This window comes from Psammomys obesus, unplaced genomic scaffold, assembly GCF_907164565.1.
Source record: "Psammomys obesus unplaced genomic scaffold, mPsaObe1.curated_primary_1811, whole genome shotgun sequence".
NCBI lineage: Eukaryota > Metazoa > Chordata > Mammalia > Rodentia > Muridae > Psammomys > Psammomys obesus.
This window is the reverse complement of record NW_026590405.1, coordinates 6843183-6870824: the sequence shown is the minus strand read 5'-3', so window position 1 is coordinate 6870824 and position 27642 is coordinate 6843183. Positions and strand designations below refer to the sequence as shown.

Here is a 27642-nt window from a genome sequence, read left to right as displayed (position 1 = left end):
GGCTGGCTTACAGTTTAAGAGGTTTAGTCATTGTCGCCTTGGAGGGAAACAGAGCAGGCACCGTGCTGGAGAGGGAGTTGATAGGCAGGGAGGAGGGAGAGAGAGAGAGAGAGAGAGAGAGAGGCAGACACACGCACACACACTCTCGCAGGCAGACAGACAAAGATAGGTCAAGAGGGAGAGACCCAGAGAGAGAAAGGTGGAGGGGGAAGAGATTGGGTTTGGCTTGGGCTTTTGAACTGACAAAACCCACCCACCAGGAGAGAGAGACTTCCTCCACCAAGGCCACGCCCCTAGCCCTTCTAATCCTGTAACAGAGCTCTACTGGTGGCCGAGTTCCTGGTGACTTAAGTATTCAACAGGTGAGCCTGTGGGGCCATCTTAGGCAAACCACCACAGCAGGACTTCCATAAATGCTTGTGGAGTGAAAGTATATTTTCCCATGGAGCCCCAGGGAAGGAGGAGGAGGAGAGACTGGCCTGTTGCAAGTTCCGAAGTCTGAGAACCCAGAAGCCCGGGCTCTCAGACATGGGACAATACTGGGTCTTACGTTTAGACTCCAGTTTCCAGAAACCTGTTGTGTGGCTGGGCTGTTTGGTGTTTCTTCTCTGGGCTGTGGTCATCTTTTTTATTTTTTGCGGGGGGAGGTCACTAGACAATATTGTTTTTCTTTGGCCAGTGGCCCCAGGAATGTCCAGCTACAGGACACTCTGGGTGTACGGCTTGTGGGACATAGAGAGCAGGAAGCTTTTCTGTTCTTTCCTGGCCCTGAAACAGCTAATGCTTGGCTCCTAAGTGAGATCTGCTGCCGCTGTAAGATTCCTTCATGTGAAATATTGTCACTGCCAGATAATAAAGGTTTCTATTAGGTTCCAAGAATTCTTTTCTGTTTTTGTTTTGTTTTTCAAGACAGGGTTTCTCTGCGGTCTGGCTGTCCTGGAACTCACTCTGTAGACCAGGCTGGCCTCGAACTCACAGAGAGCCTCCTGCCTCTGCCTCTGCCTCTGCCTCCCTGAGCGCTGGGATTAACGGCGTGCGCCATCACCGCTGGCTTCTTTATTTAGTTTTTTAAGTTTATTTATTTATTTATTCACTTACATCCGACCCTCCACCCTCTTCCCCCGCTCTCCCCTCCCCTTCTCAGGAAAGGGGAGGCGCCTCGCTCTCTCTCCTCCTGCCGGTGTCTCGGGCAGGTCAGCCGCTGTCTCACTGCTGGCGGCTGTCTCCACCCCTCCCGGGGCTCTTCCTGCTTCTGTCTCCAGTCTCCTCCTCCTCTTCTCCCGGGGACAGACGCCCCCACTCCCGCCCCTCAGGAAACGCAGGGGTGGGAGGGGTGAAGGGGGCGAGCGCGACCGCTGGGGTGGCAGGGCGGACACCCTATCGCAGGAGTTCAAGCCAAACGCTGGGAAGCAGACGCCCAGCCTCCGCCGCGCAGCACAGAACAGAAAGTAGGCAACTTGGCCGAGGCGGCTGAACTTCCAGAGCTGGGGTCGGGCGAGCCGCCCCAGCAGGTCCCTTGTTTCTGTGGGCGCAGGGGCGCACTGTTAACTGGAGGAGGCGGCGTTCTCCCGCTCCCACTATCATTTATTTATTTTAAAGGAAAGACAGAAGGAGCCAGGAGATACGGAGCCAATTCCTCCTGGAGAGGGAGCGGCTGAACTGATTCGGAAGTTGGATCTCTTTGTACACAGGAATGCGGGGAGAGAGAAAACACACACACGCGCGCACACCCAAACCCACCCCATTGCTTCATTTCCCCTCCAAGCCCCAGCACTTTCTATTGTGCAATGAAAAGACTTTTCACGTTGAGAGAAATGAATCCTGATTTGCAACGCTAAGGGCTTGAGCGCGCGTCCAGGCGCGAGACGGTTCTCAGCTGGGCGCGGTTGCCGCAGGGCGACGGGGCCAAGTTCCCAGCGTGCTCCGCCACGCGTGGGCCGCAGGACAGGCGATGCGGGGGTCGCGAGGGTGGGCGGCCGTCTAGGGAGCGCGCTCGAGCCCGGGGGTCCTCCGGTGGCGCTCGGGGCGCCTTTAGGGGTTCAGGCGCGCACACGCGCCCCTCTAGAGGAGGCCGAGCCCGGGGCGCGGGTGCACGTGGGAGCGGCGGCGGGGGCGGGCCGGGGTGTGGCCTCCCCGCCTCCCGGGCGGGATTTGCATGTGTGTGGTGGCCCCAGACTTCCTGCTCCCTCCAGGCTGCAGGTACGCGCGGGCCGGGTCGGGCTGCAGGGCTGCGGGCGGGCGTGCAGAGACGCGGGTCGGTCGTCACCCGGACCCCGGCCGCGCCGCTCCTCTTTGCGCTCTGGTGACCGACCGCCCGCCCGCCCCGGCCGTCCCGACCGTCCCGGTCGCCGGGCTGCGTGGTGGCACTGTGCCCCTCTCCGCCCAACGCGCCTCGGTACCCTGCACCAAGCCTGGCGGCTCGCTCCTGGGCGCCCTTGCCGCCTCGAGCCCCGGAGGGCCAAAGCAATGAACGAAATGTCCAGCTTTCTTCACATTGGGGACATCGTGTCCCTGTACGCCGAGGGCTCCGTCAATGGCTTCATCAGCACTTTGGGGTGAGTGAGCCTAGGGCGAAGAGGGGGGCATCGGGCCGCGGTACCAGCTGCTCGGTCTCCCGATGCCCAGATACCTCTGCCCCTCCATGGAGGGTTTGGACACCCCAGTCTCCAGAAGCGAGGGGCCTCTGGCCTCCTTCTCTTAGAGAAAGGAAGTGCGCTGTTTGCTCAGGTAGTAAGTAGTCTTGGGGAGTTCCAGGAGGCGTCTGGGCCCACGAGGCCCGCCACTCCTGGAACACTCCTTTTCCTCACTTAAGGTTGGGGGGTTTGGACTTCCTCTGCAAGTAGCCCCGGGGTGGCGCAGGTGGCCGGGGCCTGATTGTGCTTGGCTAGGATTGGGGGTGGGGTGCTAGGGTTGGCTCAGCTTGCAGCGCGGCTCACTTCTATCGCCCCATCTTGAATTTTTTTGGGGGGGGAGTATAAAAATCTTGCTCTCCTTGTGACCCATCCCCTCTTTAATAGAGGTGTTTTCTTTACCCTCCCGGTCCACGCAGCCCAGGTCTTGGCCAGCTGGCCCCCTCGTTCCCCCGCCTCTCCCCGCCAATTTCCTGTGCAGCTACTCTGGCGCCCCTGGGTACTTGGTCCCAGGTTCTCTAGAGCGCTTTACAAACATTAATTAATTCTGGCTGCCACCCCCCAGGGTCTGGGCTGGAGAAGCGGGGGATCAGCCCCGCCTCGGATGGGGCCAAGCCTGCAGCTGAGAGAGGGTGGAAGCCCTGTATCTTTTTTCGGACAGTCCGTGGGCACCTCGCTGCTGGAGGGCTGGAGGGGCGCTGGCCAGGGTCTGGGTCCTTTGCCCCGTCCTCAGTGCGGGAGCTTATGTTTTACGGTCTCCTCTCTCAAGCAACACTCAGAGGGTGGCTCTCCCCCGGGAGCTCTGGAAGTGCCCGGGTATTCTCAGACCGAGGTTAGCCCTACCCTGGCCCTGGGTCGTTTGAGTCCGGCAGGTGGGAGGCTCCTGGCTCGCTCGCTTGCTCGCTCTCCCTTTGGGGGCTGGAATTCGGCGTGCGGTAGGGAGGAGAAACCGCGAGGGCCTCTGTGCCAGAGGAGGCCGAGACGGGAGTTCCAGTGTCCCTCCCGGCGTCCTCCAGGCGCTCCTACACACCTCCTGGGCCAGAGGGAGGGTCCCTGCACATACCTCCCGCCAGATTTCTCTTCCCCCAGAGGAGCCACCGCAGGGCCAGCATCTTTGCAGGCCTGGCTCCGGGCAGTGCCGAGGGCCTGCCCAGTCAGCACTTCACACCCTGCTGTGGGACAGGGTGGGGGGCGGAGCCAAAGGTGCGAACCCCGCCCCCACCCCGCCAAGCTCTGCAGAATTTTGGAAAAACAGTCACTTGTGTTGATGTGTCTGGCTCGGGGCTGAGCACAGGGTGGCTGTTGTTTAAGCATCCTGAGGGGTAGGTTCCTTTCCCAGTCCTCAGGCAGTCTCCCTGGTTTGGGAATCCCTCTGCCTTCTCTCTCTCTTTTTAAGAGTTCTTTTCTGTGATTGAGTGTTTTGCTAGCATGTATGTCCGTGTACCATGTGGGTGGGTGCTCTGTGGCTAGAGAGGCCAGAAGAGGACATCGGATGCCCTGGGGCTGGGGCTACAGGAGGGTGTGAGCCAACTTATGGGTGCTGGGTAACAACCCAGGTCCTCGCAGGAGAGGCCTTGCTTCAGCCTCTGCTTCCCTGTTCCCCAGTCTCCCTCTCAGGCCCTTCCTGCCCCGGGAGCTGCTACTTTTAGTCCACCTGGACCTCAGGGCGGGTCTCAGGGCCATTTGTGAGCTCTTGACCCCAGGGTGCCCCTTCCCGAGCACACCCCTCCAGAAAAATATTGACAAATGCCTTCCCAGCCTGGCCCCAGTGCTCAGGCCTCAGCCTAATCTGCACTCACCTCACCTTTTTCAGGTGTGTTTCCTGGAACCGCCCCCTGTCAGTCCCTTTACCTTTGCTCTCCTGTGACTCCTGCCTGCCTGAGTGAATCTGTCCCACCCTCTGAGACCCCACCTTGCAGGGCACAATTAACCCTGTTTTGTTTTGTTTCCTGTGACATTTCCAAAGTGCTTTCTGGTGCAAACCAGGCTGTGTGGGCTTCCTGTCCGCCCAGCGAATGCAGAGTTGGTGCATTCGCTGGGCCAGTCATGGACTCAGAGCTGATCACGGAGGCTGCACGGGGCTGGGGACCAGTGAAGGACAAGGGGAGCCAGGCTTCCTGCTTTCTTGGCGCTGAGAGCTGATGAAAAGGAGCTGAAGGTGCCAATGCCAGAGCCTGCGGCATCCCTTAGAAACTCCGCAGCTCTGTGGCTTGCAGTCTGTAATCCTAGCCCTCAGAACGTGGTGGCAGGGGAAACATGGATTGGAAGACAGCTATATAAGGAGCTGAAGGCTAGCCTGGGCTACAGAGCCTGTCTTCAAAAAAAAAAACCAAAACCAACCAAACAAACAAAACCAAGAAAAAACGAAGCAGGCAAAAAAGGTCAACCTTGGTAGACATGTAGACTCTAAGTGACTGCACGTTCAGTCAGGCTGAACCAAAGTCTGCATGCTTCCGCTTCCTTTTCTGCTGTGCTGGGAGCGGGACCCTGGTCTCAGGCATGTTGACTGTGCCTTTGTCAGGCAGGTTTGTGCCCGGCCCCTGAGCTGTACCCTCAGTCAACGCTGCATCTTAATTACATCCCCAGAGCCAGAAGCATGCCCGGAGAGGCCCTCTGCTTGTGTTACTCAAGCCTGCCTGCCTCCATCCTTAACTGGTCCTGCAGCCTTTCCTGGGGCTGGGGTGACGGAGCGCCTGGGTCTATCTCTGCCCAATGTCTGATGTTCGGTTAGAGCCTTCGAAATGTCTTTGTTGAAGACTTACAGGCAGCCTTAGTGGGCAGAAGGCCGGGCCAGCTAGGAATGGGGTGGGGAGGGGGTGGGGACATGGGGGTCTGCCTGAGCAGGGAGGCTGAGCATCTCTGGGTTTGGGGCCTGGGCGCTTGAGGAGTCCGCCAGTGGAAACCTCTCGGGTAATTAAAGGTCCCGGTCCCGTGAAGATTGTATATTAACTGGGTTGGGAGGCTGGGAGGGGTCTGGGGAGTGGATCTAACAGGCCCACACCTGTTCTTGGCAGGGCCGCGTGGCCACGGCTGGCCTCGCCCCTCACCCAGGTGGAGGCAGCAGAGGCTGGAGCTGCAGATTTGGGAGGAAGAGGGGGAGGGTGTGTGGCTCCGGGCCAGCGGTTAGGGTGAGCTGGCCGCGGGAATGCAGGGTTGGACCTGTCAGGTCCCATCTGGTCCCCTGGAGACCTTCAGTGCCCACAGGCTCCCCGGGACTGAGTAGGGGGTGTAGGTGAACTAAATCTTGAAGAGGCATTTGTCAGGGAGGCTTTGCTACCATTGATAGGCCTGGGATCATTTTTGGGGGCCTCAGCACCTCTGGACCTGGGTCACCCCACCATGGGGTAGTCAGCACACAGGGTCAAGAGGACCTCAGCCTTCTCCTGTAGCAGTCTCTGTCCCTCTTCTGACCTCACCTAATGTTACTGGAGACCAAGACCCTAAGGAGTAAGTATGGGGGAAATGTGGGAAGCCTCTGGTTCCCAGATGAGGGTCGCAGGGCCAGGACCTCAGGATCATATCGCTGGCTCCTATTCCATCACTAGCCGAGTATTTCCACAACTCTGCCTTCTCAGAGTAACTCCTCTGCCCTCCACGCTGGAATCAAACCTAGGACTCTGCCAGACAAATTACGTCTCTGGTGCACCCTGTGTATCCTCTCTCTTTAAAAAAGACGTAATGTCGGCTGTAGTGGTGCATGCGTTTAGTCCCTGCAGTAAGGAGGCAGAGGCTGGTATCTGAGTTTGAGGCCAGCCTGGTCTACAGAGCAAGGTCCAGGACAGCCAGGAATACCTAGTAAAACCCTGTCTAGGAAAAAAGAAAAAGATTTAATTATGAGTGTGTGTGTGTGTGTGAGTGTGTTAATTATGAGTTTGTCTGCTTGTGTATGTGGTGCATGTGAGTGCAGGTACTTGTGAAGGCCAGAAGAGGGCGTGGGATCCCCTGGTACTAGATTAGAGGTGTCTATGAGGTGTCCAACGTGGGTGCTGGGAGCTGAGCCTGGGTCCCTGTAACTGCTGAGCCATCTCCCCAGCCCCATCCTGCATGTCCTCTAAGGTGCTCAAGATATACCTGGGTGTGCCTTGGATGTAGGGTATCTAAAGACAAAAACAAAGCCAAAACTATCAGCTGAGGGCTTGCTAAAACAAACAAGCAAACCAACAAAACAAAATCTCATTCCCACCTGGACGTGGTGGCACGGGTCTGTCTTCCCAGCTACTCTGGAGACTGAGGCTCGAGGATGGCAAGGTCAAGGTCTGTCTGGGCTACAGAGTGAGTTCAAGGGCGACCCGGCTGACTTTGATAATCCAAAGTGAAAAGAGGCCAGTGGTGGCACACGCCTTTAATCTCAGCCCTCAGGGAGGCAGAGAAAGCTGGATCTCTGTGAGTTCAAGGCCAGCCTGGTCTATAGCGAGTCCAGGACAGCCAGGCATGCAGCTTGGTGGCAGAGTGCTTGCCGTGTGTGCTCAATGCCCGTGGGTCGGCTGCAGAGCCTGCATTGTGTGCATCCAGCCCCGAATTATTGTCAGTTTTTCAAGATCCCTGAGTTTATTTTTTAGTTACGTATTTATTTTTATTTCTGAAGCCCTTACTGGGTCGTATCACGGAGGAGCGTAGCTCAGATGAGAACCCTCCTGGACTAGACTTCTGGCCTTTTGAGTCAGCCTTGCTGGGTCGCCCTGGCTGACTGGAGATTGTGGTTGTCCTCTTGCCCCGGCCTTTCAGTGTTGGGATCACAGGCACGCGCCCATCCTGCCTGGTTTCCTTGGTGTGGCCACCGGGTCAGAAGCAGGCTGTGAGGAAGCCTGTATGCTTCACCTGCCTTAGTCGGTCAGCAAGCTTTCATTAGGTACCTACTGTGCACCAGCTACTGTTTTCTGGACCAAGGTCTGGTCTGTTGCATCCTGTACGGCTGAGAATGGTAGGTCATCAGGGCCCTTTGAGCCTTCAGTGAGACCTTGTAATTCCAGGAGGAGGGATGGTCCCTCCCAAGCTGCCTGCATTCCTGGTGAATTCAGACCTGCCCCAGCTTAATTGTCACTGGAGGGAGGTAATACGCTTGTGTTCTTTAGCTCAAGGCGGTGGCTTAGCCTCAGCTAGTCCTGTGCCCGCAAACTCAGGTTTTGAAAACTTGTATCTTCTTTTCCTGATAAAACAAACAAACAAACAAACAAACAAACAAACAAAACATGTTCCCTGGAGAAAATGTGAAACAACTCAAACAAGAGCTCAGCATGGTAGCGGCCCTGCCATGGCCTGAGAATTCCCTCCCAGGCTGCCAGCCTTGTGAGCACATACAAGCATGGACAGACGAACCCAGCCGGGTCCTGTCTCGGGGACGCGTCTGCTCTCAACTAAGCAGACCATCACCGAGGAGGAGGCTCCTGTGCCTCAGGAAAGTTCCCCGGTCCCCACGGCCTGTGAATCTGCAGATTTTGCTCTGAGCATCCTGAAGCTCACATGTCAGGGCACCTGTTCCCTTATCAGGATGGAGATCAAAGGCGAGGCCTGCTCTCTGCCTGCCTGCCAGCGGCGCCTGGCTCCGCGCTGTGCTTTTTGTCTGGTGATGGAGGCAGGACCGCGCCACGGAGGGTCTGACCCACTTCGAGCCACATTTGTTATGTGTGCTGCACGCCTGGTGGGGAGCGAAACGGCCTCCGCCCTCTCGGTTGGGCGTGGTGGCAGTCCCATGTATCGGCACGTGGATGTGACGTCCCTGTGGGGTGAGGTGGCCAGAGGGGTGGCATCGGGGGTCTGCAGAGCACGGAACCAGCCCCAGCTCCGGCCTCAAGATCCTAGGGTCTCAGGCTGGGTCCAGCTGTCTGCCCCTGAAGAATCCTGCTTCAGTCTGCTGCTGCCCACGCTGCCCTACATTCTTGGCCCTGAGTCCCCTCCCTGGCTTGGCCTGATGGGTAGTGGCTTGGGTTGGGGGTGGGGACACATCAGCCCTCTGCTGTCAGCTTGGGGACAGGTTTCTGGGTTTCGATACTCTTGTACACACAGCTGGAATCTGTGTGTTGATGTGCACCTCCAGCCTTGCCCTCTGGCTGCCCTGAATGTACGGGTGGGGGGGAAGGGGAGCAGGGAGGGCAGAGGCCTGAGGGAGGGAGAAGAGTCTCTTCTCCTTCATCTGGGATGGTGGGGGCTGTGCATGTGAGCTCTTAGGCTGATTACCCCAGGGCCGGGGCACCCATTGTCAGAACCTGAGCTTCCCAGCTCTGTGGTCACAGAGGAGGCTGAAGGGCCTGTGGGAACAGCATTGGTGGGGGCAGAAGTGAGGTCGGCTGTTGCCCCCTGACTGGTGGAGAGTGCTGGCTGGGTGCCCTCCCCCCTCAATCCCCCCGAGGCTTGTCCTTGAGGTGACAAGAGGGATTTGCTGCAGGAGCCCGCTTGTGCAGAGGCGTTTAGCTGCCAGGTGGGCAGAGCGAGGGGCAGCAAACACAAATCTCAGCCCCAGCTGCTGCAGGTGCCTATTTGATTAGCAAATCCCTTCCCGCCTTCAGCCAGCTGGCCAGGGGCCCTTCTCCAGCCTCTGCGACAGCCGGTCTCCAGGTGTCCATAGCAGACATTTGGTGACACGGGGCAGGAAAAGGGGGATCCATGTGTCTCGAGGTGGTGGTAGTGACATGGACGGCTGTGGTCATAGATCCGTCAGTTGCTTCCAGGCTCTGCTGTCCCTTGAGCCCCTCGAAGCTGTGACCACTTACATTCCAGGAAAAGAGCTATAGGTGGGACTGGGGGTGGGGCGCGGTTGGTAGAGCACTTATCTGGCAAGGGTGAAGCCCTGAGTGCCGTCATGGGCACCCCTGCAGGCTGGAAGGTTATGAGTTCTAGGCCAGCCTTAGCTGCCCTCAGTTGTTTGTGGCCAGTCTGTAAAACAACAGACACCCAAATCCATCTACATATGGTGTTTGGGGTTTGGGAGGCAGAAGCAGGTGGATGTCTGTGAGTTCCAGGCCAGCCAGGGCTAGCTGGTCTTGAGACCATGTCTCAAAAGGAAAAGCTCAGTTGCTCCCACGGTGCTGGGTCCTGATAGCATCCCGTATTCCCTGTGCATAGTCCAGTGGCCTTGGTGTGTCTGGACCTCTGACTTATGGTCCTGCATGGTCAGTGTTTGGCCTCTGAAGGAAGCCTTTTCTCCAAACCGGAGCCCGTTCCCCACTCCTGCTTTCCCGCCAAAGCTGCTGGCTTTGGGGTGGGGGTGGGGCCTCCATGTCACTCACTCAGTTTCCCAGAGACCTCTGCTGAGGTCTGGGGTGGGTGCGCTTGGTCTGCAGCTCTGCCCTGTCCCTCCTCAGCCTGGAGGCCTAGGGGCTGAGGTGTGGGCAGCTGAGCCCTGCGGTCCCTTCTTGGTTTTCTCTCCGCCTCCACCTCTTGTCTCTCTTCTCCTTGGTCCTCATGGATGTCTCTTCCTCCACACACATAGCCCACCTGATCCTGGACGGGAAACCCAGGCCTGCAGGTGGAGCTCAGAGCTGGAACCCTGGCTGCTGGGCCAAGTTCAGCCATCTTTGCTTCCCTCATTGAGTGCAGGGTTTATTGTCTTTTCTGTCCCCAGGCTCCCCAGAGCTATGAGCTATTGTTGAATTCTGTATGTCCCGAAAGTGCCTGGCCCCTCGGATGCTGCCGGGTGGCTCCTTGGAGCAGACAGGCATAGGTAAAGAAAGAGAAGCTTTTTTTTGGTGTGCATGGCCTGGGTAGGACCAGATAGGATGGGACGGGACAGCCTGAGGCCCTAGCCAACGAGTCCGGGTTCCTTTTCCAACATTCAGAGCCTATCAGCAGGCTCAACCCTGGATGTCTGGAGAGGGCTGCTCAGACGCCCCCCCACCGCTGAGGTGGCCTTCCCCAGGGTCAGTGGCTGTGCAGGGGCAGCCAGGGCCCCAGGCTGAGGTCAGGACACCTGAACTGGAAACTGCTTCTCTGTGTTCTCTTGTGCGCAGTGTCTGGTATTGTTCTCTTCCTTCAGGGTCCACTGCGGATGGGGAGGGGCTCTGGGGGGTTTCCCCCGGTCCCACGAGGCTTTTCGGTTGGTGGCTGAGCTGGTTGGTGTAGGCTTTGAGTCACTGCCCTACTTTTATCTCGAGCCCTTCCTCCTCCTTATCTAATCACCAGCCAGCTCCAAACCCACCCGGCTGTCTTTCCCACGGCTTCCGCCTGGATCTCAAGGTCCACGCTCCGCAAATGGACCACACAGGTCCTGGGATGCGGCCTTCCTCTCTTAGGCCAAGGTCTTGGGGTGTAGACTCCTTGAGCATTTCACAGGGAGCCTTCCTTCGTGCCTTTCTAGGGTCCCCCTGCTGACACCCCTGCCCCTCCATCCTGTATTGACTAGTGCAAGCCTGTGCTTCCCACAGGGTGGAAGGCTAGCCACAGGGCCTGTCTTTAAGAGCTTCTGTGTAGCTGGGGCCTGTGGGCAGATGTGGACGTGGGAATTCTGTCCTCTGGGCATTTAGCAGAGTGAGCATGAGCTCCTTGTGGCTAGATCACAGCACTGGGGCTGTGTTGATGAATAGAGCCTGGCTCGCAAGCGTGTGCTCTCTCTCTCTCTCTCTCTCTCTCTCTCTGCCATCATCTCCTGCCTGGTCACCCTGTATTGTGCAATGATAAAGCAGAAAAACTGGACGTAAAAGTCGTAAAAATGATGTATAAATTACAGACCTCAGCACATCGGAGGGTCGGTTTTCCGCCGTGACCTTAACAGGGTGCTGTCAGCTGCTAGCTGAGGGCGGGGCTCCCCGGTGGGAGTGAGGAGTCCAGCTCAGTCTGTGGAGGGGGCAGGGTTGGGTGAGGCTCTTCGGAGCAAATGAGAAGAATTGACAATAAGGTCAGGGTGGAGGGTGGGAACTCGGCCAGAGGGACCCCGACGGCAGGGTGAGAGCCGAGAGGGCAGTCGGCTTGGGTACCGAGTGCAGGTGTGTGCCTGTGCCGGGGCTATCTCAATAAACACAGCTCCCGCCTAGGAGGGGCTAGGGGTTCCACACCCGGAGATGCAGCCCCCCGGGTAGAGAAGGGCAGGGGTGCCATCTGGCACAGGCCCAGTGTTCTAGCTTTAGCAGCCGAGGCAGGCTGGGCGAGGCCCTGCTTGCCTCCCTTGGTGATGGTGGGTGGTTAGACCTGGTGAGTTTCACTTGTGGCTGGGTGGGGTGTGTGGCACCAAGGCCCAGCTGGCAGTTGGGGGGCATTTTTTCTCAGCTGTCACCAGCACTTACCTGTCTGGTGTCTCCAGGCCGGCTTCTGGTCCCCAGTTTCCTGGCAGCCCATCTGATAAGGGCTTTCTGGTTATCTGTTAATGGCGTCACCCCTCCCACCTCTTCAGGCCAGGTCGCCTGGCTTGGGGTGCCTCAGCTGTAGTGCCCAGGAAGAGTGGAAGCATGGCTGAGAGACGTACTGGGGTACCCCGGGTCCTCCAGACACTGTTTAAGTAAAACGGCCGTGGCTGGAGTGGAGAGCCGGCCCAGCAGTGGTTAAGAGTGAGGACCGGAACTTAGTTCTCAGCATAAGCGTGGGGAGACTTGCAACCTGCTGCAGCTGTAGCTCCATGGGTACCTGTATGCATGTGGCGCTCATGCACACACGTGTGCCCATGCGTGCGCGTACACACACACACACACACACACACACACACACACACACACACACACCAGCCTATTATCACTAGGACATACATTTATTTATTTATTTATTGTTCTGGTTTTTAAAAAATTATTTATTTATTATGTGTGCAGTGTTCTGCCTGCATGTGTGCCTGCAGGCCAGAAGAGGGCAGCAGATCTCACTATAAATGGTTGTGAGCCACCACGTGATTGCAGGGAATTGAACTCAGGACCTTTGGAAGAGCAGCCAGTGCTCTGAGCTGTCTCTCCAGCGAGTTCTGGTTTTTTGAGACACAGTTTTTCACTATGTAGCCCTGGCTGTCCTAGAACTCACTCAGTACAGCAGGCTGGCCTGGAACTCACAGGAACTCACCTGCCTTGCCTCCGAGTGCTGGGATTAAAGGAGTGCCACCACTGCTTGCCATTTTTATTATTTTTAATACTTATTTTTACGCATATGGTGTTTTGCCCACATGTATGTCTGTGTAGCATTTGCATGCCTGGTGTCTGTGGAGGCTAGAAGAGGGCATTGGATTCCTCGGGACTGGAGTTAGAGATGGTTGTGAGCCACCATGTGGGTGCTGGGCATAGAACCTGGGTCCTCTGGAAGGGCAGCCACTGAGCCATCTCTAATAAACAGAATGACTCTTAAGAGGATAGAAGGGTGTCATCCCTGACACAACCTCTTGTTGGGTTGTCTCCAGGAAGCCCAGTGGGTGCTGGAGTTGTTGCTCCCGGAGCAGCGCTAAAGGTCTGCTGCCCCTCCTTCCTGTCTCCACACTGCCAGGAGCGGCTCCTCCGTGGCTGCTGTGCCCCTGTGCCCTGGGCTGCTTCCCTTCTTTGCCTGTGTGCGGCCCTGGCCGCTCTCCGAGAGGCTTCCTGTGGGCCCCGGCTCTGAAGACCCCAGGCTCTGTGTGGGCGTGGGCTTCCGAAGCTGACCGAGTGAGGACAGGGACAGGTAGACATCCCTAAATACAGAGCAGGCTGACTTGTGCGGGCTGGCTAGGACAAACACCTGTGTGTGCTCATTTGCGTGGCCTGCAGGGGTGATGCAGACAGGGTCTTTGGACACTGGTGGGGTCCTGGGTCACGGTGGGTTTTACGGAGGAAGGGGACTCCGGTCTTTCTCTCCCTTCCCACAAGGCCTCATATACTAGCCAAGAGCAGGCGGTGGGGACTGTCCCCACGGCATCCCCCGTTCTGTGACTTCCACATTTCCTGAAGGTTCTGGCACCCTTGGCAGGGGCTTGTCTGGTCAGTGTCTCTCCCCTCCTCCCTCAAGGTATCTGTATCCCCTGCCTTCTGGCTTTGCTGAGAGCCCGCCGGCTGGTCTGATTCATGGATGCCTTACAGGAAATTCTGCGCGTTATTCAAGGCCTCAGGGGCGCCCAGGTTCTTGCACACCTGGTCTGCGAGGCTGCGCTCTGACCTTTTCCCGTCCTGAGTCCAGACAGAGCCCACCGCTGTGGGGGCACGGGGCGGTGCCAGGCACATGCTTCCGCCATTCTGCCAGTGTGTGACCCGTCTTCTCAGTGAGGCTCTGACTCCCTGAGGCAGGGACCCCGTCTCCTCTCTCGTGCTCTTTTCTCCACAGCCAGTAGAAGGAATTACTTCACCCACTCAGTGTGCGTTCTGTGCGGCCTGCTCTGCAGGTCTGGGCACAGGGGCACAGAGCGCAGAGCACACGCCCTTGTCCTTACGGAATCTCCTTACCACCTGTGGCAGCGAGCGCCCGGTTGGAGCCAGAACAGAGGGAGGCGAGGGCAGCGCCCATGAAGCAGCAGATTATACTTTGTTTATTTAGAGGGCAGCCCTGTGTCACGGAGCCGGGCTGCCCTTGAGCTGCCTGTGTAGCCAGGGATGACCTTGAACTCTTGATCCTCCTGCCTCTCCTTCCAAGTGGAATTACAGGCGGGCCACCAACGCTGGCTTCGGCGCACGGTTTTAAAAGGAATGGGTCTTCCTGAGCTGAGATTTGCAGGAAGTGAGGGTGCCTGGAAGCAGGAGGTCACAGGAGAGGGAAAGGCAGGGTCGCTAGGAGCTTTGAGGAGCTTGCGGGAGGCTGTGGGGCACGTGTGTTCCTGGGGAGGTCAGGACACAGCTTGAGGAGGCTGGTTCTCTCACCCTGCTTTCCCGTGGCTCCCACTCAGGAGGTCAAGCGTGGCAGCAGACACCGCTGCCCACTGAGCCGTCTGGCCGTCTCTTCATGGTTACTCGTGAGCTTGATGGTTGTGGGGGATTCTGAGCAGAAGGCTGACAGGGCTAGCTTTACCTTTTCTGTCCAGTGTGTGGCTCGGAGGATGGGACCCCAGAGCTCTGGGCAAGCAGGTGCACACCAAACCTTGACTTCCCTTTGTCTTCTGTCGGGAGCAGGCTGTCGGGGAGGAGGCAGGGGAGACGCCTGTGAAGAGGCAGTTACAGAGGCTCAGTTGAGAGTGGAAGGGCCTGGACGGGGATGGTGCCGGCAGTGATGAGAAAAGGCTAGACTGCTTTCTGCTTTCGTTGTTGTCTGAGGCAGCATCTCACATGGTCCAGGCTGACCTGGAATTCGCTATGTAGCAGGGCATGAACTTGACTCTGATGCTCCTGCCTCCACCTGCATGCCGGGATGACAGACATACGTGACCAGGCCCTGTTTTATTCAGTGCCTGACTGGACCCGGGCATGCTGGGTAAACACTCTACCCCCTGAGCTCAGGTCCTCTCATCCCAGAGACTGGGTCTCTTCGCATAACATGGGCTAGCCTTGACCTTGTCTTAAAGCTGAAGAGGGCAGAAGAGAGAGCTGAGGGTTGAGCTGAAGTTTTGGTCAAAGTGCTTGCAAGAGTGGGCTTGTAGGGGCTGGAGAGATGGATCAGTGGTTAAGAGCACTGTCTGCTCTTCCAAAGGACCTGGGTTCAATTCCCAACACCCACATGGCAGCTTACAACTGTCTATAATAAATACCAATTCCAAGGGATCTGACAACCTCCACACTAATGCACATAAAATAAAATTAAAATAAATTATTAAAAAAAAAAGAGTGGGCTTGTCGTGGACCGGGACGGGGATGGTGTGAGGACCACTGGTGGGCGAACAGGAGCCCAGCTGTGCTGACATTCCGTCCGATGGGCTTGAGGAGAGCACTGAGCTGTGAAGAGAGAGCATCCGCCGGACAGGAATGTAGGTGTTACCAGGGGGCGAATTAGTGGCTCCTCTGGGGCTGTGAGTGTGAGCGTGGCCTGGATGACTTGTGACAGGCGGGCAGATGGGGGCTAGGAGATGGAGGAAGCCGTGGTCCCTTCCCTGCCTGTCACTGCTGAGCTCCTTTGCAGCACCTGCTGGCACTGGGCAGCCTGGCTTCAAAGTCCAGCCCTGCAGGGTTAACCTTTCCAGGCCCTGGCTCCCTGCTTGCAAATGGAAATAATGGCAAAGTGGTTTTAGAAAATTAAATAGTGTATGCAAACATCAGCGGCCTCCCAGCTCTCCTGCCACCAGGCGAGCGCCAGCACCATCTGCACGGAGTTAGTGACACAGGCCTCGGGCCTCGGCCCCTGCTCTGGATGCCAGTCGGCAGCCTCTGCCTCTGGCTCGTCGTCTTCTTCTTCTTCTTCTTTTTTTTTTTAAGATTTACTTATTTTATGTATATGAGTGTTCTATCTGCATTTAGACCTGCCAGAAGAGGGAATCAGTTCACATTATAGATGGCTGTGAGCCACCATGTGGTGGCTGGGAATTGAACTCAGGACCTTTGGAAGAGCAGACAGTGCTCTTATCCACTGAGCCGTCTCTCCAGGACCCCTGTAAGGTGGTTCCTGTTTGGCGACCCGCTGCAGTGGCTGCAGCGTTGGCAAGGTAGCCCTTAGGACCACATGGTAGAAGGAGAGAAACAGCCTTGGCAAATTATCCTCTGGTTTCCGCATGTGCGCATCCCAGGGCGACACAGGGAGGCGCCATGTCAGAAAACTAACATTCGTGCAATCCAAACCAGCCAGGAGACACGGAGAGAGACGTGCGGTGAGACACAGAAGGCGGGCTGCTTCTGTCACATTCTAGGGTACACCGCCCTCCCATTCCTCCCCCCCCCCCCGTGTGGTCACTAACTGACAGGCTCTGATCTCAGCCCTTGTGTAATTGATGACGTCATTGATTGCCCACCATCCTCCTCCAGATCCTCCTCCCTCACCAGGTGAGGAAGCCAGGGCTGCAGTTTCTCTAACCCCAGGACCGTTTCCCATACTCATCCTGAGGGGCTTTCCGAAAGTCACCTCATTAACATAAAAGATGAAAGGGGCAGGATAGGAGTGACTGCCCCTCCCCCCCATTTCTGTGGTTCTGAAACGTTGGCAGAGACAGAAATCCAACATGACAATAAATGATCTCACTTTTGCCACACTCACGAAGGTGTGAGGTTGGGGGGCTCTTGCTGGAAGTTGGGGTGAAGATCCTTCATTGTTTTTTTTTTTTTCTGTATCATTGAGGACACAGAACAGCAATGTGGAGCTTCCATGGGGAACACCCGGGTATGGGGGGGGAGCGGGTAGCTGGGACTATGGAAACCTGGAGAGATGCCCACGGGGCAGGGCTGGGAGTCCTTTGCTGTGTAGAGAGTGCAGGTGTGTCCATTAGTTTCTGTCAACTTGACACCAGCTTCGTGAGAAGATGCCTCCGGCAGCCTGAGCTGCAGGCACATCTGTGTGGCGTTTTCCTAATTAGCGATTGTTCTTAGTCCACTGTGTGTGCTGTCACCCCTGGACAGGTACACGACCCTCAGATTGCATAAGAAGAAAGTTGAACGAGCTGTGAAGAAAGCCAGGAGCAGTGTTGCTCCCTGGTTCCCCCCTGAACTCCCTCAGCCATGGGCTGTAACAGGGATGGGGAAGCCCAATAAACCCTTTCCTCTCCAGATTGCTTCTGGTCGTGGCGTTTATCACAGCAGTAGGAGGCAAACCGGGACGCCAGGTCTGCCAGGCTCATGGCTCGTGGCAGAGTGGCGTTTTGAAGGCATCACCGGGTACAGTGACCGCCTCTGGAGAGATGAAGGTGTCTAGGGACGCTGGGATCAGCTGGAGGCTTTTTGGGGAAACTGAGGCCACCAAGAGAACGTGTGGAGGTCACGCCCCGAGGTGCCAACACATAGAGTGCAAGGTGGGGTGGCCTTTGACACTTGCTCTGTGGCTTCGGGCACAGAATGTTTACGTGCTATTTTCTCCTTGGTACGTGGTGCCAGTGGCCAGTTCTTTGCTGGGAAGTTGGTGGGAACCCAGGAGCAGCTGCTACACAGTGCTGAGGGCCAGCCGGTGTTGACGCTGGCCCGTGAGCATCTCTTTACCCTGGAGACTGGGATGGAGGCTTGAAGCACAGGTGGATGGGCATAGCTAGGCAGATGGGCCCCACCCGGGATGCACAGCTGGGTGGTTAGGAGGTGCGTGGACGGGTACATGAGAAGTTGCCTGGGTAAATGGAGAGGTGGTTGGGTGCGTGGATGAAGGACGGGTGCATGAGTGGGAGCTAAATGAAGAGTAGGCCGGTGTAGCAAGAAGGATGTGTTTTAACCCCGGGCGTGGGGACGCAGGGCTGCTTCTGTCTGTCCGCAGCAGCTGACTGTGTTTTTCCTCGTGCTCCAGCAGAAGCGTGGTTTCACCAGATAGTTTTTGTGATTGTGTGACGTTTGGAATTCTGGGAACTTTTCAGAGGGTACATAAATGCTAGAACCCCAATAGGCGTCGTCGGTGGTGGCTGGTTGTTTAGGGAGGTTGGTTGTGGTTTGTTAGCAGCGGTGGTCAAAGAAGAAACAAGGAAAGAACGTAGATTCAGGGACTTTCCTAATTCCTCTCTCCCCTCTGTCCTTTTTTCTCTCCTATCTAGTGTTAGGGAGTGATGAAGGGTTGGGGGAAAAAGAGCCCTGTAGCTCCCTCTCCATGCTCTAACCCTCCCTTTAGCCCCCCTCTCTCTCCCCATGCTCTGACTCTCTCTTCAGCCCTCTCTCTCCATGCTCTAACTCTGTCTTCATCACCCTCTCTCTCTACCCAGGCTCTAACTCTCTTGTCAGCACCCCTTCTCTCCCCCATGTTCTAACTCTCTCTTCAGCTCTCTCTCCCCATGCTCTAACTCTGTCTTCAGCACCCTCTCTCTCTACCCAGGCTCTAATTCTCTTGTCCGCCTCCCCTCTCCCCATGCTCTAACTCTCTCTTCACCCTTCTCTCCCCATGCTCTAGCTCTCTCTTCAGCCCCCTTCCATGCTGCTCACATCTCCCATCGCCTTTGATTCTTGCCCCTCTTCTCTCTGTGTCCTTGCCCAGACTGTGGGGGCTGGGGAGTTGCCTTTGCATTAGTAGAGAGCCTGGCCGTGAGCCGCAGGGTGGCTGCTGTTTTAGAGACCTTGTCTTTTAATGGCTGTGCCAGGAAAGAATGACCCAGGGCAGGTTCCAGTTAAGGTGAAAGTCCACGGAGTGTCCTGGGTAGCCTGGGGGTTCCCCGCTCCAACATGAGACTCTTCCCTCCCTCTAACGGGCTGCTCTGTCCCCAGGCTGGTGGATGACCGCTGTGTGGTGGAGCCTGCAGCGGGGGACCTGGACAACCCCCCCAAGAAGTTCCGAGGTAAGACCTCCGCCCCAGCAGTGGGCATCCTTCCAGGGCTGCAGGGGCCTGGACCTGGGTGTGCCAACCCCAGCTGCCTGCGGCCACCCTCTGCAGTCTGCCCACCTGGGCCTGTGCTGCATTGTCTTGGTAGCACATTTCTGCTTTTCCTTCCAAGCCACGCCCCCTTCCCTGGCACACCCACTTCTGGCTAGCGGCCCATTCCTCCCTGAATCCCCTGCCACTCACAGGGCTTTCTTTGTCTGTATGATTGTTTCTTTCTTTTTTCTCCTTTCTTCCTTCCTTCTGTCCTTCCCTCCTGGAATAAAGCTGGGAAAGACAATCGTTCAGGCCTCAAGAGGCTCAAGGGAGATCCCTTCCCTGTGCCTCAGTCTCCCCATGTGTGAGGAGAAGGGACTGGACCTTTTAAGTCTGTAAATCTACTTGTCTCTGGCTGTATGTGTGGATTTTGTTGGCTGGAGCCCCAGCGCCCAGGCACGGCCGTATCCTGTGACCTGGTCAAGTGCTGTCTCCTGAGGGCCCTCCTATCCTCCGTGGTAGTGGGCTTCACGGCCCCGGCAGTGGCAGGGTTGGATGGAGGGATAGCCTGGTTGTTCTTGGGCCAAGCAGAGGATTACCTACAAGGGCTGAGGCTGATGTGCACTAGACAGCTGGAGCCTGGGCGTGGTGGGAGCAGGCAGGAACACGCCAGCGTGACGCCACCAGGCCCGAAGTGTGGTCGCCCTTCTGGGACGGCCCGAATGCTGGGCAGGGGTGGGGCCAAGACGGTGGACCCGCATCCTTCGGCTGCTCGCTGCTGGAGGGTTCTCCCTCCATGCTTCCATCGTGGACTGCAGAGCCGGGGCTTTATCTAAGGGGCTGTCACAGGCTGAGGTGTGCCTCAGAGCTGTGTGGGCCTCCCCACCCCCGTCGGCCTTCCTCTGCCCCCACCTGTGGCTCTGTGACCTCTCACCCCATTTCTACATTGGTTTGCCCCCCTTACCGCCCAGCCATGGCAGCCTTCTGCTCCCCTCTGCCCTGCTCGCTCCCACCTGGCTTCCGTGTGGCTTTCCCTGACCCCCTGGCTCCAGTTCCTTCCCTCTTTAGTTTTCCGCATCTCTTGAGTCCAGCACGTTCTGTGTTCTGTGCAGTTTGCTTATTCTCTCTCTCTTAAACCCTCGCCTCGGTCAGGTTTTAGCTGGGGAGTGCAGACGGACTGCTCAGCCAACACGGTTCTGAACTTCAGCTGCCTCCAGCTCCCAACGTCGATATTTTACTACTGTGTGTGTGCGCGTGTGCGTGCGTGCGTGCACGTTCACGTGTGTGTGTGTGTGTGTGTGTGTGTGTGTGTGTGTGAGAGAGAGAGAGAGAGAGAGAGAGAGAGAGCACGCACCTGCAGGTCACAGTGCACACCAGGAGGTCTGAGGATAACTTTTAGCTCTCTAGGCCATCATTCTTTCTTGTCACTGTGTCTCTTACAGACATGCCTGTACTGGGGTAAGATTTTAGTCTGGCTTTTGTGTTTCTGGTTTCATTGGCAGTCTCTGGCTCCTCACTCTTGGGTGATGGGGGGAAGGAAAGGACGGAGAGGAAGGTGGGAGGGGCAGAGAAAAGTGAAGGTAAGGTACCCTGGGACTGCTGGCTGCTGCTGGCTCAGGAGGGGATTGTGTAGACAGAGGAATATGTAGTCAGCCTCATGGAGTGATAGGAAGGTAATAAGGAGGTGGGTGTGGAAGGTGAAGATACGATCTTGGCTTCCACTGGACAGTTTGGGGCCAATTTTTGACAAAAAAGCCACTTAGAAGAACAAATATCCCTTTGACGTCTTGCATTCTTCCCATGCCTCCGTCTCTTCCTCTGTGGTTTCCCAAGGCTTGGGTACAGGGACCCCTGGAAACCCTCTTGGCCTCAGTGGCCCAGCCTCTACAGTGAAGTGTGACAGGAATTCAGGCTCCGCCCATCACCTTCTGGAGACTTTTGGGTTTCTTGGTCCTGCTGAGACCTGAAGGATGCTAGTCTCAGACAGGGTTCGTTCTCTGCGGCTTCCGGTTGACAGGTGCAAGTTGGAGCGTTAGAACTTGGGACAAGACTCAGGAATCCATCCTCTTCAGAGAGACTGAAGCTCAAGCCAGGGCCTCCCGCCTGAGGCCTACCTTTTGTTGTTTCCCGTAGCACCTTGGCCCTCCCACTGCAGGGTGTGGGGCCATGGCACAAATGTGGGGACATTTGGGAGGTGTCGGGTTTGTTCTGGGGTCCCCAGGCGTCTGCCCTCCTGTCTTGGGGTGAGCCCAGCCATTGCTTAGGATTCTTCTTGGCCATAGCTCAGTGGCCAGAGCTTTCTCAGTTCTTACCCCATGTACCTGCTGACTGCTAGGTTCTTCAGGCTGCACCAGTGATGAGGGCCCCACGGACCCTCATCAGTCAGCTTTGGCTCCTCGTGTGCTGTTTCAGCGCCGTCCACCGTCTGCATCGCCCCAAGCCTCAGCTTGTTTGGGGAATTCTTTCCAGACTTGGCAAGGCCCTGGGAGGCCTGGTCTGCTGGCACTAGTAGTGCCCACACCAGCGCAGCTCCCTGATGGCTGCTCTTGCTGTGGACAGGGCTTCCGCGTGGTATGCTGCCTTCCTCAGCCCTCTCCCTTCCTTCTTCCTCCTGTGAGGCCTGGGACACCGGTGTGGAAGGACTTGCCTCAGGGCAAGCTCAGGAAGCTCAGAGCGCACCCCCTCAAGCCCAGGCACCTGGGCCCGCTGAAGTCATTTTATTTGCTCAGACTAGTGGGGGGAGGAGCCTGAGAGGGCCTTCCTCAGCTTACATGGCTGGGTGCCCCACCTCCAGCTGTATCCCTGCTCTTTCAGGGATACAGCCCTGAAACCCCAGGCCCCTTCAGAGCTGGTGCAGTAGCTCGGGGGTAGTGCGCTTGCTCCCACGCAGGGAGCCCCAGAAACGCAAAAACAAACAGACAAACAGTAAATGTACTCAAAGCCAGATGAGGTGACAATTCCAGGCTGGTGGGCCATGGGCTCTGCCCACCTTCAATCCCAGCGCTCCGAAGGCGGAGGTGGGCAGACCTCTGATTGCCTGGCTAAGTGAGGTACAGACCAGCCAGACCAGGACCACGCAGGGAGGTTTCGACCCGTCTTAAAGAGGTGACCCATATGCCGATCTGTTGTCGGTCCTGGAGATTCGCCCCTCCAGCCTAATTGCTGGATAGCATTCCACCGCAAAAACCGTCTCCCCTGCTGCCGGCTGCTGAGTTCAGTTCCCGGACTTGCCTCCTTGGCTCCTGTGCAAGGGCTTCTCTCATAAGTCCCCACGAGCGATCTGTTGGTGATCTATCCCGAAAAGTGGTCTGCAGTCTTCAGCTGGCACGACCGCCCTCACCTCATGGGCCCGTGCCTGGCAGCGGAGTTTTGAGTCAATTGTGGACTCTCTTGTTTTGAGACAAGGTCTCTTATAGTCCCCCAGCCTCTGCCTCCCTAGTGCTGAGATCACAGGCATGCGCCCAGCACATCTGGTTGCCTGGGGTGCCCCAGTTCCCGGGCTCTAGCCATGCGGTTTCTCCACCCCACCAGTAGAGGGCGCACTCTTCCCAAGTGGCTGTGTGGAGTTGTTCTGTCCACTACAGGCGGTTTGTGGGGAGTCAGCTTTTCGTTGGTCACGGAGGCCTCTGCCTGCCATCTCCAGCACGTCATGCTGGGAGGCTACTGGCGGGCAGGTGATAGCTACAGGCATATTCCTTAATTTGTTTTCCAGATCTGTAGTGAGGTTGAGCATTTTAAAGTGTCTATGTGCACGCATGTGAGGAGGCCAGAGGTCAGCACTGGGTGTTTTCTTTAATTGCTCTTCACCGTGGTCTTGAGACAGGGCCTCTCACTGAGTCTGGAGGTGACCAGTTTGGCTAGTCTGGCTGGCCAGCACATCCCAGGGTTCATGCTGCCTCCCCTTCTCACAGCTGGGACTGCAGGCATCTGCCGCTCTGCCTGGCGGAGGGTGCTGAGGATTGAACCCAGGTCCTCACTGTGTGAGACAGGACTTTCTCACTGAGCGATCTCCCAGAAGCCCACAGCTGGATAGCTGCTTGCCTGACATTTGTAAGATACTGGATTCAGTTCTTAAAAGTTCAGTCTCTCCTCTCTCTTAGGTATGTTTTTTACTATTATTACTATTACTGGCTTATTTAATTAAAAAATTAATTAATTATATTTTATTTTATGTGCATTAGTGGGAGGGTGTCAGATCCCTTGGACTTGGCATTACAGTGTATTTGTTGGGAATTGAACCGAGGTCTTTTGGAAGAGGAGACAATGCTTTAACCACTGAGCCATCTCTCTGCCCCCTTATTTAATTTTTTGAGACAGTCTTACTATGTACTCTTGGCTGGCCTGGAACGTCCTATGTAGACCATGCTGGCTTGGGCACACAGAGATCCACAAGCCTCTGCCTGCCAAGTGCTGGGACTTAGGGAGTGTGCCACAGACAGATTTCTGTCTGGTTTTTGTTTGTGGGTTTTGTGGGTTTTGTTTTTGCCTGCCTGTCTGCGCACTACTGTGTGCGGTCCCCGCGGAGGCCAGAAGACGGCATTGGATCATCTGGAACGGAGCTACCTGTGGCTGCCAGCTGTCTCATGGGTGCTGACAATCAATCACAGGTCCTCCGCGAGAGCAGCCGGTACTCCTAATTGCTGAGCGCTCTCTCCAGCCCCTCTTTTCTCCTTTTATTTAAAAATTCATTTTTTGTTCCATTTCTTGGAAAGTGATATGAATATTAGCATTTCTAAAATTCCATAGTTTTAATTATTTAAAAAAAATCACTTATTTTTAATTGTGGTAAAATATACTTAACAACAACAACAAAAAAATCTCCCTTGTTGGGACTGGAGAAATGGCTCAGCAGTTAAGAGCACAGGCTACTCTTGCAAAGGACTGGATTTTGCTTGCAGGCTGCTGGGCAGCTCACACGGCCTGTAATTTCAGCTTCAGGGAACTGTGAGGCTTCAGGCTTATCACTTTGGATGGCTATGATGACCTCCGGTGCTTGTCAGTCACCCTGGATGGCTGTGATGACCTCTGGTTCCTGTCAATCACCCTGGATGGCTGTGATGACCTCTGGTGCTTGTCAATCACCCTGGATGGCTGTGATGACCTCGGGTGCTTGTCAGTCATCTGGGGATGACTGTGAAGGGTAAATGCGAGCAGATGGCTGGAGTCCATATGGCCCCTGGTCCTTTACCTCCTAAGTCTGGGTTGATGGAACCCGGGCCTCTGTGCATGTCACGCAAACACTCTACCGATGGAGCCACATCCTCGGCGCTGCCAGGATGTGGCCAGTCGGTGACTGGCCTTCCGTGGCCATGTCTGGCCTGTGTCCCCTGGACACTCCCTTTCCTCCTGGCCTGTGATGCTGTGGCCTCCTGGCTTTCTTGCCCACTTCCTGTCTCCCTTCAGCCCAGACATTTGTGAAGAAGGTTCAGGATCTTTCCTGGAGTTCTGGGCAAAGTGACTTCACATTGACAGATGCTTTTTATGTATTCCATAAGGCCTCACAGGCATAGTATGTGGTGGGAGAGTCCTTGCGGGGGCAAGAGGATGGATCTGACAAGTTCTGAGAGTTTCCAGGGAAGATGCAGGCCTGGGGCAGGAAGGTGCCGCTCTTCCTCGTCCTCCTCTCCCGGGTGTGAGAACCTCTCACAGGCTCTGAAGCTTAAGTGGCATGTAATGCTCCTCTCATGGGGGCCAGCCGGCCTTCAGAGTTGGGTAGGGGCCCCGGGGACGGAGCTCCACTCTTGCAGAGGACCAGAGTTCAGTTCCCATGAGAGGAAGTTCACACCTGCCTGTAACTCCAGCTCCAGGGGACCTGACAGCCACTTCCGCCCTCAGGCACCTGCATCACGTGTGTACCCCGCCACACACACAGTGAAGTCCTACAAACATGAGTTGACAAGACAGTGAGAGCCTGGGAAATAGCTCAGCAGGGAGAGGTGTTTGCACCAACCCTGACCGGGGACCCGGGGGGAGATGGAGCCTCACTGTGGGAGAAGCAGGAGGACCCCAGCTGCATCCTGAGGGCTGAGCGGGTGCATCTTGGTAGAAGGACCACCCTCATGCTGGGTGTGCGAAGTGGGCTCAGCCTGCGTCCCAGCGACTTCTCTGCTCATGGGTTTGCTGCTTCCTCCTCCGTGACCCTGGCCTCTCCTGATTGTTCCCCTCAACAGTTCAGGGACCTCTTCATCCCAAAGGGAGATCAGATCTGCTTCAGATTCCCAGGGCCTGATAGCCAGCTCTGACGTCCAGACATGGCGTCAGAGAGCAGGATGAGTCTAGAGGAGGATCCTGTCCTGGTTCTGACTTCCTGTCCCGCCCCGACCCCTGTACGGTCCCTGGGCAATAGTCTCCTGTTGCCCCTGAGTCTGTAGTCTGCCTGCTCAGCTCAGCTGCTTTTCCTCCAGGCTGTGACTCCTCCGGTGCTGGGGCGGCACGGTGCACAGGGCTGCTTTCTCACACCTGCTAGTGAGCACAGCCCATCAGCCCCTGCGGCACTCTCCCCTTCCATCAAACTTCAGGCTTTTCCAACTGAGGCCTCCTTTGGCTAAATAAAAATGTAGGATACCGGTTTTTGGAGTTTGGGCTTACAGATGTGACAGGTGTTTTGTGTCTTGGTGAAAAATGAACATTTCCGTGGCGATTTGTGTTCCTGGCATGGAGTGAGGGCCCTAGAGGCCAGGAACCTCCGGTAACCTCCCTAGAGGGAAAAGGGCTCCTGTCCCACAGGTGAGACTCTCCCTCCATGCCCAGTTTTCTGAGACCCCGCTGACTCAGCAGCATCCTGGAGGCTCCAGTTTCTTCTTAAGATTGTTTTATTTGCATGTGGTGTGTGTGTGTGTGTGTGTGTGTGTGTGTGTGTGTGTGTGTGTGTGTTTGCGTGTCTTTGCACATGCATGGAGGCCGGAAGGTGACACCAGCTGTCCTCCTTTATCACTTTCTGCCCATTCCTTTGAGGCAGAGGCTCTCCCTGTAATTAGAGTCTGCATCTCAGCTAGTCTGGAAGGCTCAAGCCCCAGGAGCCCCTCTGTTGCCCTCGTGGCTGGGTGACAGGTCTTTGTGCGGTGCCCATTAGCTGCCTGGGCCCTGGGATCTGCATTCCATGATGACTCAGCAAGCGCTCCTAAGCTCTGTGCCATCCCTTCAGCCCCTGAGACCCTGTTGTCTATGCTGTTCCAGCTGTTTCCTGTCCCACCTCTTGGGCAGGAGGCTGGGAGCCTGGGGTCCTGCCCGGGGGCCCCTGAGCTCTGACTGGGCCCCCATCCCTTCCCATGCCACCCCAGACTGCCTCTTCAAAGTGTGCCCCATGAACCGCTACTCGGCGCAGAAACAGTACTGGAAAGCCAAGCAGACGAAGCAGGACAAGGAGAAGATCGCCGACGTGGTGTTGCTGCAGAAGCTGCAGGTCTGTGCACGTGTGTGTCCCAGGAGCTGGGGTGCGCAGCAGGGCCTCTGCTCCTCAGGCTTAGGGGAGGCCTCGTGCACTTCGTGAGGGTGTTGAAAACCCTAACAGGAAAGACTGGCCTAAAAGGCCATGCGTGAGTCGGGGCAGGCAGGAACCCAAAGTCCTTCCTGCCGGTTAGAAGGTGGGCATACCCTGTGCCAGGGCACATGACTCGGCGATTAGATACAAGCAACCCCGACAGCTGTACTCAGAGTTTAGCGGCTCTTGGAGGTGCCTAATTTGAGGACCTGGCTCTCGGAGCTCTTGGACAAGACCCAGCTGCCCACATATGAGCCTGGAGTCAAGCCGGCCTCTAGGTCTCTGACGCCCCTGGGTTCTTTTGGTCACACGTGTAGTGCCGTGGTGCTGGGCCCGTGGTGAGTGGCCACAGGCTCCTGTGAGTGGACTCAGCTCATGTCCTGCGTTTCCTCTAAACAGTGCCGACCCTGGCAGTGGGGAGCTTGGACTAGGGTCAGCAGCCGGTGTGCGCCTCTGAGGCCCTGCCCTGAGGGCGAGGGAGTAAAACGGGCTGGGCGGATCCCACGTGTAGCTGTGACCTGCTTGTGGAGGGGGCTGCGGCCAGGGTAGACTGAGGCTGTGTGGCACGGGGCTTACACCTGAGGCCACAGCGGCAGGCAAGGGCCTGGAGCAGTGGGCAGCTCTCGAGTGGGTCTGGGAAGGATGGGTAGTTGGCCTTTGCCCAGCTTAGCCTGCAGTGGGGGCATCCCGAAGAACGGGGTTCGGGAGCACACACAGCTTTAGGTTGCTGGGTGTGTCAGGGGCATGAGGGCGCTGGGCTCTACTAGGAGGAGCCCTCCAGGGTGAGCTCTCAGGCCCCTGGTGGCTGCCTGCCTCTGAGGTGCCAGGCCAGTGCTTCAGTGGGGGGGATTTTCCCCACCCCTGAAGGGCCACCGGGATCCAGCACCGGAGACTGGGGCCAGGGTGATTGTGTGCACACGTGTGTGTGTGTGTGGGGGGGTGTTTGTGTGTGTGCACCAAGGATCTCCCCCTGGAGCAGCCTCTGAGCCCCTTCCCCACCCTGTGTGTCTGCAGCACGCGGCCCAGATGGAGCAGAAGCAAAACGACACGGAGAACAAGAAGGTGCACGGAGACGTGGTGAAGTACGGCAGCGTCATCCAGGTGTGGCCTTGGCGGGAGCCCTCCCTGCCCTGAGTGTGTGTGTGTGTGTGTGTGTGTGTGTGTGTGTGTGTGTGTGTGTATCTATGCACACTCGAATGCATATCTGTCCTGTGCCCCGGGGAGTGTTTTTAGCTCAGGAGTCATGAGCACATGCAGCTAGGCGCTGGTCTCAAAGTGTGGCTTTGCCATGCCTCAACTGCTGGTGCTTTGTGTACTTCATTTGTAGGCAAGCCAGGGGC

The 27642-nt window shown here is 56.7% G+C and overlaps 1 protein-coding gene across 1 annotated transcript in view; it reads left to right on the top strand.

The window, feature by feature from the left end:
* The first annotated feature begins 2175 nt into the window (after positions 1-2175).
* Itpr3 (inositol 1,4,5-trisphosphate receptor type 3) overlaps positions 2176-27642 on the top strand; it is a 57927-nt gene continuing 32460 nt past the window's right edge. The window contains exons 1-4 of the mRNA XM_055607189.1: positions 2176-2555; positions 18734-18804; positions 26103-26224; positions 27317-27403. Of these exons, the coding sequence (XP_055463164.1) occupies positions 2467-2555; positions 18734-18804; positions 26103-26224; positions 27317-27403 (369 nt within the window). The 5' untranslated portion in view covers positions 2176-2466. The remainder of the gene's footprint in view (positions 2556-18733; positions 18805-26102; positions 26225-27316; positions 27404-27642) is intronic.